General features: G+C 45.1%; 1 protein-coding gene across 12 annotated transcripts in view; it reads right to left on the bottom strand.

Annotated features, from left to right (window-relative positions):
- The window catches only part of SRGAP2 (SLIT-ROBO Rho GTPase activating protein 2), a 240,734-nt gene that overhangs the window by 48,805 nt on the left and 175,716 nt on the right, over positions 1–16,213 (bottom strand). For 8 of the 12 annotated variants that reach the window (XM_059070876.2, XM_067033200.1, XM_059070756.2 and 5 more), the window contains exons 8-11: positions 14,177–14,401; positions 10,173–10,274; positions 8,977–9,174; positions 338–422 (exon numbers count right to left, since the gene is read on the bottom strand). In XM_059070876.2, the coding sequence (XP_058926859.1) occupies positions 338–422; positions 8,977–9,174; positions 10,173–10,274; positions 14,177–14,401 (610 nt within the window). The remainder of the gene's footprint in view (positions 1–337; positions 423–8,976; positions 9,175–10,172; positions 10,275–14,176; positions 14,402–16,213) is intronic. The other 4 variants (XM_059070914.2, XM_059070844.2, XM_067033224.1 and 1 more) reach the window with 1 other exon arrangement.

The raw sequence follows: 16,213 nt of genomic DNA on the forward strand, positions 1-16,213 counted from the left end.
GAGTTTTCCCAAAGTTTCTGGACAGTAAAGAACCCACCAGCTCCTTGGCCCCAGTAGTGGCAGAGGAGGTGCAGGAGGGGGGCTGGGTGGAGAGCAGGCACGCTCCATTTAAACAAATAGATGATGCACATTAGTGCTTCATTAAGCATTGGCCCTTCCCCATTACTCAAGCGGTCATTTGGGGCGTGTGTTTCCGCATCAAACGAGCGAGGAAAAGCAATGCATTCATATAACCAGACTGGGTCTATTTGGCTGAGGATGGAGGCGTGTGCTCAGCACTTGGGCCCAGGGCTCGGCCTTCCCTCACTGCCAAATCTCCAGCAGAGCCCACACTCACTCTCTCCCAGTGTTTTCTGGAGAAGGTCATGCTTGGCTTGTAGCTTGGTGATGAGGTTCCTGCCCTCTAGGTACTCCTTCATTTTCTGTAAGGGAGGAGGACAAAGAACAATCAGTCCTGAAGGGAAAAAAAAAAAAAAAAATCACAGACCCTCAGCTGTACAATTCCCTTTCTAAGAGGGTTTTTGGTTTCGGACCCAATTTCCACCGGGTCCATTTTTTATTTTTTTAAGGCCCTGAGCATCTGAGCAGCTGCTGATTTTCCTGGTGGATTAGTATCCTGCTCTATGTCTTCCTGGGAGCTCCACGTTGGCCACCATAAGAAGCTATCTCCTCGAGCCCCTCACCCATCTCTTTCAGCTCCTCGGAAGAAGAGCAGGGGGTGAAGGGACTCACTGAGCCCCGCCTTCTTGGTGTGAGGATACACACATGCGGCTTATCGCCTCCACTGACATCCAGCCCTGCCTGGCCCCTCCCAGGGTGCATTCCTTCACACCAGGAGCAATGTCAAGGCTCAGCCCCTGCCTTGGCTGCAAGCACCAAGCACAGCATTCAGCGCATCTCTGTCTGAGCCGTATTTTCATCATTTCAATCGCTTCCTCCTCTATTGTGCAGAGTCTTTGTGGAAAGCTTGGGATTTCTGAGCACACAGGGACAGGGGCTGCCACCCTCCACTTGTATACATACATACTGGCGGTTCCAAACACAAGATAAGGTTTATGAAAATGCAATGCCATCTGCTCTAACAGTCAAAATATGATTGCTGTGCTGTACTTTGTGATTTGACCTCTCTCAACCCTTGTCTGCCCAGCGAGAGACTGTTTCCCTGGACAATTCATCAAATCTCCAAGACAACTCTATGAACTATGATTATCATTATCCCCATTTTATGGATGAAGGCACTGAGATTTGGAGAGATTCAATAAGTGGCTCTAGGTCAAACGATTAGTGAGTGGTGGAGCCAGTATCCACATATGCAGTTTGACACTACACTGTGTGCTTTTAATTGTTATGATAACGTGCTCGATCCATTATGGTGCAGAGCAGGAGAGAAGCAGAACAAAACTTCACAGTATTGATTCTTTACATATGTGTAGCAATTTAAGAATTTTTAGAGCACTTTAGCATGTATTTGACTCTCACAATAACCCTGTACAACACATAGGGGAGACATCAGATTATTTCCTGATTATGGATGAGAAGGGGAGGGGGCATTGCTGATTGCCACAAGCCAGTAAGGTGGTGGTGTCAAACATGGATCCCAGGCCTTTGGACTGTTAACATGGTGTCTTTCCTACCCTACCCCGTGGCTGTTCACAGGGATCTCAGTTTGCCTTGGTTGTCTCCTGCTGCAATGGTTCATCTACTGGGTCAGGGGTCATCTGCCCACGTCTAAACTCACGAGGTAAAATGGCAGTGTTTCCCTGAGCATGATCTGTGAATCACTGGTGATACATGAGGCAGTGGGGGGGTAAGTGGATATAACCTAAAATTATAAAGTCCTGTCTTTTAATGTACTAAGCAAACAGTATAATTATACGTCAAGCCTTTGATTTTATGGCCATTACTACTTAGGGTGAAGACAGAAAGAAAGGGTGAAAAACATGTGAGTTACTTTTATTCTGTACCTTTCTGTACAGTGTGAAGTTTTAACTAAGAGTGTGTATTTCTCTCTCTCCCTCCTTCTCTCTCTTGTAAAAACAAAGAAAAATGCTGCTTTCTCTGGGATGCTCATCCTGGCCCTCCCTTGTTCACCCAGATGCCCCTGCGTGGAGCTTTGCAAATCTCTGACAGCACTTTTCACCCAGCCCTGTCATGGAGGCTTTGCTGTTCCTATGTCTTTCCCTCCAAATGGTATCCTCTCTGTGGTCAGAGACTGTGGCATTCACTATTCTTTGCATCCCTGATGCTTAGTACTGTGCCCAGAAGATAGTAGACACTCAATAAATGTGTGAAAATGAGTAAATAAATGAACAGTCTCACCATCCTCTGGATAGAACCTTCCTCAGCAGTTACACACCACGCCCCCAAGTATGCCCCTACTCTATGAATTAAATAGAAGACAAACAAAAAACAAGCCCTATGACAAATCATTTCTGCTGCTTTCCTCACGACCTGTTCCCCGCTGCTCTTTTGTGCTTTTGCATGAGAACATCTGCATGAAAATAGGCTCCGTTGTCACCTTCCCCATCCCATCTGCTCCAGCTGCCAGCTCACCTGTTGTCACTCTTCCCTGGGTGACATCCTAATCCCCAACCAATGCCTAATTGTGAGGCTTGGAACAGTACTTCAGGGCCCAGAGGTGAAACACCTTCAGGAAACATCCACTGCTAACATCTGAACCGCGAGAGCCCCCTCTTTGGAAGTTTATCCCAAGGAGACTCTAAAGGTGTCCTAATGAGGGAAAATTCACCCAGACACTGTAACCCTTAAAAACAAGGCCAGAGTGATCAGAAAACAGTCAAAATTCTTAAAGGAGATGGATGCAAATGCCTTCCTCTCACTCATGTATACTTGTGATTCCGGAAATCATCTTTTTCATTCCTGTTCACAGTTCACTAGTTAACTCTGGCTGTCACTCAGTGAACCATTAAAATAAATAACAATCTGATAAAGAGGTATGATGGGGCTTCCCTGGTGGCGCAGTGGTTGAGAATCCGCCTGCCGATGCAGGAGACACGGGTTCGTGCCCTGGTCCGGGAAGATCCCACATGCCGCGGAGCAACTAAGCCCGTGAGCCATGGCCGCTAGGCCTGCGTGTCCGGAGCCTGTGCTCCGCAACGGGAGAGGCCACAACAGTGAGAGGCCCGCATACCACAAAAAAAAAAAAAAAAAAAAAAAAAAGAGGTATGATGAATTAACTTTTCGGGTTCCACTAAATCCTGAAGGATCAAAAACTGTGTCAAGGTATGACCTGCATGCCTAATAGTGGAAACAGTGGTTGGAAGTTTTCTGTCTAGGTGAGCCGGGTATGGGAAGGTAAAAGCATCCTATTCGCAGGCATGTCATTTATCACTTCCCTGTCCCGCCCCAAAATCCATGCTCATCTCTATGAGAGGTAAACTGGGGGAAGTAACCTGGGCTTTCCTGGGAGGAGCTTAGTTACAAGGAAGGCTTCAGCTGCTGCTGTCCAGACACACAGCAAAGGGAGCTGAGACAGCTGACGACAAGGGAGGAATAGGTAGCTTTTCAATGATTTCTGGAGGCCAGGGGGCTAGGAAAAGAACTGTTCATGTGTAATCTCAAAATCCTTCCTTGGGCAATAAGGGTCACTTGCCTTATTTAAACCATGTCCCAATATTAGGTAATTAATTTTCTTTCATTCCACTCCCTGCACCGTGCTCCTCTCCCGAAACACCTAAAGGTAAAGTGATTACCTGGAGTTTTCCTCAGTGGAGGAAAAAGGAATGGATCATGGTCTAGTCCAGATCACCAAAATGAGATCAAATTCCTAAAACACAGTCTGACTGCCACGCCCCCATACGCCCCTACCCCATTTTACACACAATATTATCAAAACTGAGAATTTTTTCCAAAAGTAGGAAGGGAGGCAGGAGTCTATTGGGTGGTTTTGGTTTTTGCCATTGTAAACCTTCAATTCCATTTTTATGATCTCATTGATTTCTTTCTAAATAATTCCTAATTGGGTATTAACTGTCAGTGATGGATTTTATTTATTGAAAAGGATTAGTATAATAATTTTTCTTTCTGAGCCTGCCCTCCCTGACAGACATTTTAGTTGCAGTAAAATGGAGAAGTCTGAGTTGGTATATTCTAGTCCTACCACTTACTAACTCTTCCAACCTTGGGCAAGTCACTTAACTCCCAGAATCTTAGTTTCCCCATCTGAAAAATGGGGATAATATCTTTTTTCACAAGGGGGTTAAAGATGAAATAAGATAACAAGCATGACTGTGATTATTAACACAAGGACTGGCAACTAGCAGGTGCTCAGAAGTGTTCCTTATACAGAATCACCTGCTCAACCAAAAAACAGTCCTTCTCTAAACTTCTTTGCTTTGTGCTAATACTTAAGAAAGCTCAATAAAAGCAGGTTTCTGGCCTTAAAAAAAAAAGTTAGAGGCACAAGAATGGTTTTCAAATTTAATTTTAAAATATCTTTTCTCTTTAAATACATTCTTTCCATGGTGGTATAAAACTCATGGACCTTGCCTAGGCCTTGAATTTAATCTGTGAACCCAAGGCCATAGGTATCCGCTGCTGCCAGAAGGTGGGGTGGGTGGGAGGAGTGAGCTATGCCTAGCCAGCCCCGTGCACAGAGATACACAGATGTCATTACTGTGGCTGCTTTCCCACTATCCAAGCACGCTGACATTTCCCCTCCTCCCCGTCAATTTTTAAAGCAGGAAACAGCTGTCAGACAGAATACATAATAGAGCAAACATTTCAACAGGAGCATATCTCCCCACTTTAATTGACAGGGCAGGGATATTCATGCATTTGTACCTGCTTAGCACATATTTATCAAGTATCTGTTTATTCTTGGAGAATACCAAGATAAAAAAAGGTCTTGGACCTCACCAAGTCTAGCAGTCTTAGAAAACTGTCCATTCAATGGCCAAAGAACTGGCTCCTCTCCAACCTCTTACCTTGCCTGAATCTGTCCTCCCAAATTCAGGCAGTTTAGCTTTGTTTATTTTATCAGCTATAAGCCTTCCTTCCCCCATTTCATCCCCCATTCAAGAACCCCATACTCCAACCCCCATACAAGGAAATACCTATAAGGGTTTGACAGTACTTGGCTAAAAACAGTGAGCATTACTGCCTATGAGCAGGGAATTGGTTAAATAAATGATGGAACATCCATCCATACACTGATGTTCTGTGCAGCCATTACAAAAGGAGGCAGATCTTTTGGACTATCGTGAAGATAATACCCAAAATAAATTAAGTGAAAAAAGCAAAGTGAAGAACAGTATGGATGGTATACTTCTATTTGTATTTCTATTTATTTTATTTCCTTACATTTCTAATATAATAATATTATATTAAAGGGTACATCAGTGGTTGTCTCCACACAGAATACCTCTGGAAGGACACAGAAGAACATGGTTTCAATCACTGTCGGGGCGGGTGGGGGGGGAGTAGGAGTTGGGGATGGGTAGAGGCTTGACATTCTTCTGTATTCTCTTTTGAAATCTTTGTATCTTTTTTTAACACTTACAATAAAAAAAGGTAATGGGAAAAAAGGTAGATAGTGCTGGATTGTTTGTTATAGAAGACAAGCGACACAAAGCCAAGGAGGTCAGAAAATGTCTTCTCACTGAGAGCAAAGAAGGGCGGAAAGCTGAGCTATTCCTGAGCCTTCCCCTCACCTCAGCTTCCTCAGCAGGGCATAGAGAAGGCCTGTGTCCTGAGACCAGGAGACCAGAAGATCAGAGTTCTGGTTTCAGCTCTTGCTGAGGACTTTAAACAAGCTACCCATACTTTTTGGATTTTTTGTTTGTTTTTTTAGTTTTTAAAAAAAAATCTTTCAGATGAGAAGGTTTGGTTCGATGATTTTTAAAAAACACTTCAGGCTTTAAAATTCCATGATTATTTTCCAGGGACTCTTGCAAACGACTGACATTTGTAGGTCATGCTTCAAATTTCCAATAGATGTCATCTGCGCAGATGAATCTGATGATAGCCGAGAGTGGTCAGAAAGCTTTCCTAGCAGCCCTCTGGGTCACTAGGCACACTACTAGGAGTGAAAGCCATGACAAGGGACCTCTTCCCAATCTTCCAAAAGAAGGCAACTTCTAGGATGCGCTACTCTGATGTCTTTGAAGGGCGCAGGGCAACGTTTGTGGAGACAAAAGACTAAGAAAAGCACGTCTGCAGCTGTGTTGGCTTTGTAGGGTTTGGCAAGCACAGGCAGCTGTCCTGGGGAACATGCATGCCCCCTTTTCTTGAATGTCCATTTTGCCACCTCCCAAAAGTCTTTTTATCATGAACTATCTGACACTTTCCAATCACCAATCACAAAAATGATGAACTCTCTTGCAAATCTGTTACTAGACAAGCCCAGACAAAAAACCCTTCCTCTTAGCCAAGGAAATCTGCACACAATTGTGATAAGTAGCATTATGGCCACAAAAGACAGGAAATGAGTTATAAGACATCAGTGTATTCAGACAGAGGTGAAAGGATGGGTGGGATTTGGGAGGTCACCAGTTTGAATATGGTCATTCCTGCTCTTACTAAAGTCAATTTTGAATACACATGTTATGCTTCACTTAAAGCCAAAAAGTAATTTCTGACAGTCTTAAATACAGATTTTTACGTCCAAAATTCTTATTTAATCTTGTTCTGCAATGTAACAAGATTGGGTCATTTAAGTAGCGTTATATCTAAGCAGTCCAGAAAGACCAGCCAGACAATCCCAAAAGACTCTCGAGTATTTAACAACCTCCTGAGATAAAGAAACTTGGGGAGGTACACAGCCCTCACTATAGACAGGAAGTTTTCTTCATGTCTGTCCCAGATTTTTCATGCCTTCATGCTTTTGCACATGCTGCTCTTGCCTCAAGGAATGCCTTTCTCCTCTTGATTCACTCATTGCCTGATCAGCACAGAAGTTATTTTGTATGTAATGTTTCCCCAACTCCATTTATCCTGATTGCCATTCATGCACATGTGCATGTATGCACTTAACAGTTTTTACATTTATTTTTTTAATTACCCAAATCAACCTATTGTAATTGTATTGTAATTATTTACATTCAGTAAAAAAGAAAGTTTTCCCTTCATAGGCTTAATTCCATCATTCTCCTCTTCATTTTATATTCTTAGCATTCCCAGCTTATATAGCACAGTGTCTGGTACATAGTAGATCCTTAATAAATGATCAATGAACAATTTAATAATATTCAATGAATAAATTAATAGTGATGATGGAGATAATACATTTTCAGCAATTTTGAGCACTCGCCACAAAACAGGCAATGTGCTATGTACTTTACAAAAATGAATGAATGAGCCAAAATGTCATTCCATTCTTTCTCTGTATAGATTTTAGTATTTTACTCATAAATGTATTAAAGAATGTTATAATTAAATGACTTAGGAAAATATTAATCATTTGTTAAATGAAAGCAGCAGATTATAAAACAATATGTACAGCAGTATCTCATTTTTTATAATAAAATTATAAATATATGCTCACATCTGTGTGCACACATAGAAAACAGCCTGGAAGAGAATATATTCTAACACTATTATTTCTAGGTTATTGGGATTATGGCTGATTTTTAGTTTCTTTTTACTTCCAGATTCTATATAATAAGCATGTTTTGTTTTGAGTTACAAGAAAAAAAAAGTTATTTTAAAAAGAATAATACTGTTAAATCACTCCCTATCAACAGTCTTCACCAGGACTTAAAAAAATTTTTTTTTGAAGAATTCTGAGCTTAATTATGTGAAAAAACAGATTTCTTCTTTGAAGGAGATAGCAAATCACTAGTGTTCTTAATGGAGAAAGGGCAGTGTTCAAAGAAGAATTAAACAAATGTTTCCAGTTGGAGGAAAAATTCAATTTACTACATACAGACTGTGTTTCTTGACTGAAAAACAAGTTAATTCCTCTCATTCAGAATCAGTATGCATATTCACTGGCTATATTTCCTCTCACATCTGCAAACTTAATTTCTTCTTTCTTAGTCGTCAGAAGATTAGGAAATAAATTTTAGTTCAGATAATAAATCCTACTTGGCAACCTCAAAATAACTTAATTATTAAAAAGTAGCACCAAAGACCAGCCAGCAACCTTCCAAAGGACTATTAACACTACTTAAAAAAAATTGGGTTCATCTGTCTAAAAGAGGACTGGGAGATGCATGAATAACAAAATATAATGTTTTAGAATTCTCTGCAAACCAACAATGCTGCACATTACCTGTCCCTTTGAATTTCAGCCATAATTATGAAAAATAATTTCCCACTTTAAATTATAAAGTAATGTCATCATATCATATCAACTAGAAAAGATTACAGACTTTTAAAACAAGATATGTGGGGGCTTCCCTGGTGGCACAGTGGTTGAGAGTCCGTCCGCCTGCCGATGCAGGGGACACGAGTTCGTGCCCCGGTCTGGGAGGATCCCACAGGCCGCGGAGCGGCTGAGCCCGTGAGCCATGGCTGCTGAGCCTGCGCGTCCGGAGCCTGTGCTCCACAATGGGAGAGGCCACAACAGTGAGAGGCCCGCGTACCGCAAAAAAAACCAACAACAACCAAGATACGTATTAGCCAAAAATAAATATTTCAACGTAGTTCTCAAGAACCAAGAGATGTAGTTCCCCTTTCACGACCCCTAGGGATGAGAAGGAAACTTTCAAACAAAAGCTTACTAGCTGGTTAAAAAAGTCTTCAAAAAGAAAATATTCTTGGTAGTGTACTTGGGGCCATTCTTTCTCTTGGGGGTCCCTGTTAGATATACAACTTGTGTATATTTGTGTCTTTAAGTGTAGGGGTGGTCTCTGAACATGCCCAGATCCAAGTCAAGATATTCAAAGACTTGATATCCTGCAAGACACTTGATAAGATATCCTGCAGGCACCTGACAAGGACACTGGGATCCAAATGGCCTGTGTGTGCTGCAGTGCCTAAAGATGATCTTTAAAGGCCAATGAATCCCCTCACCGTGAAATAGAACTGCTCTGTCTCTTGCTGGTTGGCTCTCCTCTTGGCAATGCTGGGTTTGCTCATGAAGGTTTCTGAGACTGTGGACTTGACGGATTCCATAGAGTTGCTGTACTGGAAGCAATCGGACACATCAAAATCCTCGACGGTCACAATGTCCTGGATGGTCTGCAGAGTGGCCTCCATTGTCTTCTTTACCTGCCATGATAAGGGCCAACATAATGCATGAGGGGCAGGCTGCAAAACAAGAGGTGATGGAGAAGCTTGGAGAAGTGGGAGAGAAGTGGGCTGAGGAAGGAGGGAGGGGACTGTCACAGGGTGCAGGTCTGCTTCCCATTGGATGGTGTTAAGTGAGTGATAAATATCACACGGACCCTACTCTCTCCAGAGAGGACCTAAAACCACTATTCCCTTCACGCTACATGCTTGACCCAGCTATTTAATGTTCACTTTTTAAATTTAAGATTAGCTCTTGGCTATGCTGGACGTGCTAAGGGAGAGAGGGTGAAACAAATCCAAACCAACCCCATCATACAAAGAGCTGGTTAAAAATGTATGATGGGCCTGGTCCCACAATGCCCCAGGTTCTGTTTCCTGACCTTCAACAGATGAATGAACCTGTTTGCCCATGTGCAAACTAAGTGACCCATCCCCAGGATTTCCTGATCTTACTGGGGAAAGTCAGACTTACTGAGATGCCAGGTGAGAAGTCACATGAGCTCAAAAGAAAGGAGCTGATAATTAATCATACTGCCTTTTTAACTGGTTGTTGAAAGCAAATACGTTGGGCCCAGAAGAAAGTCACCCTTTTCTAAGAGGATGGAGATGTTTGAAGTGTCAAAGTCAAAGGCCTCTGTTTGTTTGAAAATGCTGGAAAAAGCCAGGCATGAGGGGGTGGTTTCAGAGACACAATATTGTTCACACAGCTGCCAAGTGCCATTTTGATTAAATGTGCAAAGGGGGGAAAAAAAGCCTTTTGCAAAAGCTCAAAATAGAGCTCAACCTTTGGCAATGCAAGAGCAACTTCCTGGAGTTCAAGGGCAGGATGTAGCAGAAGGGGAAAATCCAAGCCTACAGTTGGCTAGGAAATGTTTGCAGCAGCCCGGACATTCTCTGCATGCTCCTTCCACCTGCTCCCAGAAGGGCAGCAGCAAGAGGTTTGACAGGGAAACTCAGAGGGTGGTTCTGAGGCTCACCTCTTCGTTCTCAATCTTCAGGGTGGATAAGCGAGATTGCAGTTGTTGGCATCTCTGTACCAGCTCACTCTGGACGGGCTGCTGGGCACAGAGCTGGGAAGCCTGCCAAAAGAAAGCAATACTAGGTCAGGAAGGGGACACAGTTCTTTTGTCAGAGTCCCATTACTGTTAATAAAACTACTTACATTCAAGCTTTAAAGCTCGCAAATTCTATGTTAAAACGAAATCCAAAGCCAAAATGTGTAGATCTCTTCCAGGACCAAATAGCACAAGAAAGGAATGAGCAATGGAACCTGTTTGGAAAGATCTGTCTCTCTCTTTGGAGCCCACCTCCAGCCTGGTGCTTGGCAGGGGCAGGTCTATACAGGGCCTGCGGCTCCAAGGAAGCTGGAGTTAGGGAAGAGAAGAGTACCTTAGGCAGCCCAGCTCCAGATACACAAAGCTTTGGCACAGTGAGGACTTCCTGCCAGAGGTCCAAGTGGCCACCTCGCTGGCCCCTCCTTCATTCCTTTCTGTACACCAGAGTGAAAGCAGGAGAGAAGTGGGTCAGGAGGCTAACATGCTGCTGTTGGCAGCCAGCATGTGTTTATAAATCTGGGCCGTGCATGAGAGCTCTGACTCAATGAGAGAAAGCGTGAAGCCAGGAACAAGTCTATGGGCTTTGCTAGAGGGCCCCAGAGGGCACAGAATCTTGTGGAACTTGGCATTTTCAAAAAGCCATCGATTTACTCCAGATCTTCACCAGATCTGTGTGGGAGAGAAGTCTGCCCTTCCCCTAAGGATCTCTGTCAACAAGCTTCCCCCTGTGTGAGGGGATGGCTGAGCCACTGTCTCCTGATGGGCCCATGGCGATGGCATGGGTGTGAGGTCACCCACGGTCCCCAGGATGACAGATGAGGAACAGAAGGCTGGCAGATTGGGAGGCTGGACCACGTGGAGGCAGCTCCTGTCACCTTGCCACCACGTGTCCTTTAGCCCCTTGTCTGCAAAGAGACATCTGGATAGAACTGGCCTCCTCCTTCCCCAGCAACGAGTGGGCACATTCACATGCCCAAGACCATTCTCTTGCTTGAAAAGACAAAACCTCTCTTCAAATGGAGGGGGCTGGGACTTGACCTTTTCCTCCATTGGCTTTTAAGCTCTCAACTGACTTGACCTCCTCCCCCAGCTGACAGGCTGGCCTGAGCCAGCTCTCAGATCTGAAGAGAGCTGACTTCATTCTGGCTCTTGGATAAGCAGACACAATGGAGAAAAGCTCAGTGGCCAGGATGGGTTAGTGCCAATAGTGAAACTCTCTGGCTGCCTGATGTCACTGGTCAGGCATTCAGAGCCCCACAAGTCTCTGGGGGCACCAAGGGTAGAGCCAAGCACCTCCTCCTAGTACATCTGGGAGTGCTTGGCATCAATTCATGTGCTGAGTGCCCCAGAACAACAATCAGTGTCGGGCCTTGGCCATTTTCAGAGCTTCCGGTCAAAATGCCATCCGAACTTTGGCCCTAGTTCAAGGACTTCCAGGCAGCTCCCTCTTGTTGCCTCCATAGTCTACAGACAGCCCTCAATGACTGGGGATAGATGTCTGCTTTTCCACTCACATGAAGGATAGGCTGGAATGCAAAACCTATGCAAGATCTAGGACTGGCCCTGGCCCCTGCCTGGCCCAGCCACTGATCAGCTATATCACACAAAGGGAAGCCCTAGGCAGAAGACTGAACTATTGATTTTTAAAGTAACTTCGATGTAGCCGGGAGGAATCATGGAGGGAAAACCACCTCCATGCTAGTTTCTTTAAGAAGCAGCAGGGGGGCTTCCCTGGTGAGGCAGTGGTTGAGAGTCTACCTGCCGATGCAGGGGACACGGGTTTGTGCCCCGGTCTGGGAGGATCCCACATGTCGCGGAACGGCTGGGCCCGTGAGCCATGGGCGCTGAGCCTGTGCGTCCAGAGCCTGTGCTCTGCAAGGGGAGAGGCCACAACAGTGAGAGGCCCGCGTACCGCAAAAAGAAAAAAAAAAAAGAAGCAGCAGGGCTGCTGATGCATGCTTTGGCAGTGGTCCTCTATCGGGGTGCAAGGTAATGCATTCCAGCTGTGCTCTGGAGTATGGAAATGAGGCTCTGACAGGGCTAGGAGGGGGTCTGAGCACCCAGCATTTGGAATCCCCCTTTATGGAGGCAAGCTGTTTGGCTTAGAAGGCATCTCAGTCAACACCAGAAAATGTATCACTCCACTCAGCTGGTCCCCAAGTTCCACTGCTTCTTGGGAAGGAATCTCTGTGGCAGCTGGAGAAGGGACTTGGAAGGCAAGTTTGACCAGAAGCCAGGGCAGGTGAGGAATGGGGCTTCCTGGGGCTTGGTGACACACCAATACACCCCCGTATTCTAATTGCACATGCTGCCATCTCACTCCCCCATCTGTTCAGATGCTGACATTTCCTAAGCCATAGCAATGGAAACAAACTGTAAATGGTCTGGTTTTCCCCAAGAAGGAGAGGAAGAAAGAAATCATCTCCATATTTTTGTCTTTACGATAGAAATGTCCCACTCTCCACGGTGGCCTATTGATGACAGCAAATCTGCTGGTTACAGTATAACAGTTGTCATTCTGGAGGAGGGTTTTCTAAAAAGCATCTGGATGCTAATCTTAACGGAAGCACCACTCCTTTGTTGAAAGGGCATTGTCGTTTTTCCGTCACCCAGCATTCATTCCTCCTTCTTCTGGTAACTTTGGCCTGACTGTCCTTTGCGGGGAACATTCCACTCATAACTCAGGCCATGTGCTTTGGATGGGGCTCTCCCCAACTTGCGGATGCAGTGTGTGACCTCCGCATAAGCCAATCAGCCGACTGCAGACACCAGCCACAGTGACTGGCTCTGGGATAAGCACGTCACCCAATCAGGACCAAGGAGACACAATGAGACTTTTGTGGGGGCTTCTAGGAGGGAAGCAGATACTCTTCCTGCTGGATTTCAATCTACAAGGAGATAAGGCTGGAAATATAGTCACCTTGCCCCCACGGGATAAAAGCCTATTTGAGAATAGAGCCAACACACAGGATGTGAAGCAGAAAGAGAAAAAATAAGTCTTGATAAAATTCCCACTCCTAAACCCAACCATGCCTGAAGATCCATCTTGAGCTTTTCTATTATGTAAGCCTATACATCCTCCTCCTGATTTAACCCACAGGTCAAATGGTGGCTCCTACCCCAGAAATAAGATTCACTTTGATTTGTATATACAACCACCAGAAGAGAAACCACAAGATTCACAGTAATGAAAACCAAAGGGCTTCTCACTCCTCTCACTTCGGTTTATTTAGGTCCTTCTTGTTTTAGTCATCGGAGGTGAAAAATCATAAACAGGGCCCCCATGTTCATGCACTGCTGCCTGGATAGCCATTCTTAGGGTTGACACCTTGGCTCCTGTCCTTTCTGTAGGTACCCATTCTTTTTTTGTTCAATACGCAGGCAAAACTATACCTTTTATCACAATCTTCTAAACCCAAGAAAATTAGATCCTTCAGAACTCTGCTGAGTGACAAAAGATCATGTCATCACCCTGATTAGCCCTCTGTCCCCATCAGAAGCCTTTAGTATCTGGCCCCATCTCAGCTCTCACTTCTTTCGGCCTTACCACTTGGAGGCCTCCACCTCTCTCCTTCCCTTTTGCCATACTGAACTGTTAGTAGCTTTTAGAACACGCTGGCTGTTTTTTCACCTCCTCTGATCCTGCTGGTCCCTCTGGGTGCCCCTCCCTGTGCATATTTCTAACTCTCAACTAAGCTGACTGTAAGGTCCCTGAGGGCTCTAATCCCCAATGTCTACGGTCAAGCCTAGTGGACAGCAGGCACCCAGGAACTGTTTGCTGAATGGCTGCAATGGGCTTCACCCACTGGACATGAAGCCAGCCCCAGGCCTCGCCTTCCTCAGAATAACATGGCTTGAGTGCAGTAAATCTAGACACAAGTGAGCTCAAGCCCCTTGGGGATGTGAGGGTGGGAAGAGGGTCTCACCATGTCCCCCATGTGCGGCTGGAACTCAAACTTCATAGGTGGACAGAAGACATTGTTATACATCTCCATGAGACGCTGTTTGTCACTGGTGGCATCAAGGTTTTCTACAGCATTCTCGATGGCGTCCAGACCCTCGTGCTTTGACTGCTCCAGATTCAACTCAGCGGAAAGGAAGGTGCGTAGCGCGCGGTTCAGGCTGGCGTGGTAGCCTAAGTCACAGCACTGCTGTGGAACGGAGAAGGCACGTGAGCAAACCATGGACAGACACAGGGCTTGGCAGAGGGGGAGGGTGGCCCCCAGGACAGATCTGACCCTGTCAACAAGATTAGCTGTGCAGCCGGAAGAGGGCTGACCCTCCACAATCTGGGTGATATTTCTAAGTTCTTGACTCCTAGTTCGATATGGAGGACTCCTTAGAGGACTGTGAGGTGGGTGGAATGAAGAGGACTCATTGGGACAAAATGAAATTATGTAATCATGCTCTTCAGTAAACATAAAAGAGTTGGGAGTTAAGGAGAATATTCTTCTATTTTTCAGGTTCCTCTGGGGATACCACTGTAGCAAAATTCAACAATAAAAATATAGCCTGCCACTCCCTCAGGGTTACTGTGATTTAGTCACCATATACCAGTCGAGCCAGGCCATTTCAGCATTCAGGTTCAGAAATCAGAGGTGGTGCAAGAGAACTCCAGGTGAGAGAAGAAATGAATGTGTGGAGGGGGGGGCGGGGGGGTGCACTGACCCTACTGGTCATCAACCCCCGCCTCTGGCAAACTCCCAACATTCTAGGACAGGCCTTACTTGTAGATTAGGATTTCTGTACTAAAGCTCCTGCTTGACAGCATTTATGAGATCAAAAATTTCTAAACATAAGCTTTACTGGGAAAATTCACATCATTTAAAGGATTCTGATTGAAGTAACATGGAAAAACAAAGTGCTATGAAAGAGGCAATAGTATTAAAAAAACACTGGAAGTCAAGCAACCTTGGAAAAGTCACTCCCCATCCCTGAACCCGTTTCCTCAATTGTCAAATGAACAGATTTGGCCAGGTCAGTGGTTTTCAAGCTGTAGCCCAGAGCTCTATGGTTCTGTGCTCAGGCTGCCCTTGAGAAGGGGGTAACAGAGTAGCCCAACTAGCAGGACTTGGAGCCTCCTACCCGTGCTTCAACCAAACCAGCTCTGCTCTTTTTTTCTATTTAATATATTGGGATTCTATGTAAGGCCTGGTTTGAGAAAGAAGTCTTCTGTTAGGGAAAAAGTCTGAAAATAATTGGACTAAATATAATCCCCGAGGCCCTCTTCAGCAATGGCATTCTGTAACTCTATGACAATATTCCCCATCCCTCCCAAAGGACCCAGAGATCCAAATTCCTTGGCCATCTTTTATCCCCTCTATTGCTTAAACAGCTTTGAGATCCAGAACTTGAGAAGAAATATCAGAGAAGAATCTATGGATAGAGTAAGACCATCTGCCTGATTGCCATTTAATTCCATAAGCAGGCATTAACTTAACTCCTCCCCCAGCCTTTCCCCCTCTTCATGATCACATTGGGACCAGCCACTATTGGGGAAGAAAAAGCATGTGATGTGCCTCCTCCTCCCAGCATCTAACAGGAAGCTCTGTGACACAGTGCCTGTCGGGCTGGGCTCTGGATTCAGTGCTAGTGGGCCCTGGCAGGTGCCTGGTTGTGCGGAAGAACAGCATTTACAGCTTAACTAGAGGCGGAGGATGGAAAGACATTAAATTCAGTTGGGAGGGAAGCTAGACAAAAGAGGCTGATTGGGAGGCTGCACGTGCAGGGGCATTTCCTCCTCTGGGAGATGCTGCTGGTCTAGCCAAGCTTCCCTTGAACCTGTAAACCTTCCTGACTAGCTCTGTGTAGACCCTGATGATGAACTCCATGCCTGTAAGTCTGATGAACAGAAGTAAAGCTGCCCACAGGGCTGAGCAGGTACGTGGGGGTCAGGGGAGATTTTCAGTGCAGAAGAGAATTAGGGGGAGGCAGTCTTCGTAACCTTTACATATTTTTGGTAA

Source organism: Kogia breviceps, chromosome 1 (genome assembly GCF_026419965.1).
Source record: "Kogia breviceps isolate mKogBre1 chromosome 1, mKogBre1 haplotype 1, whole genome shotgun sequence".
NCBI classification, from domain to species: Eukaryota; Metazoa; Chordata; class Mammalia; order Artiodactyla; family Physeteridae; genus Kogia; species Kogia breviceps.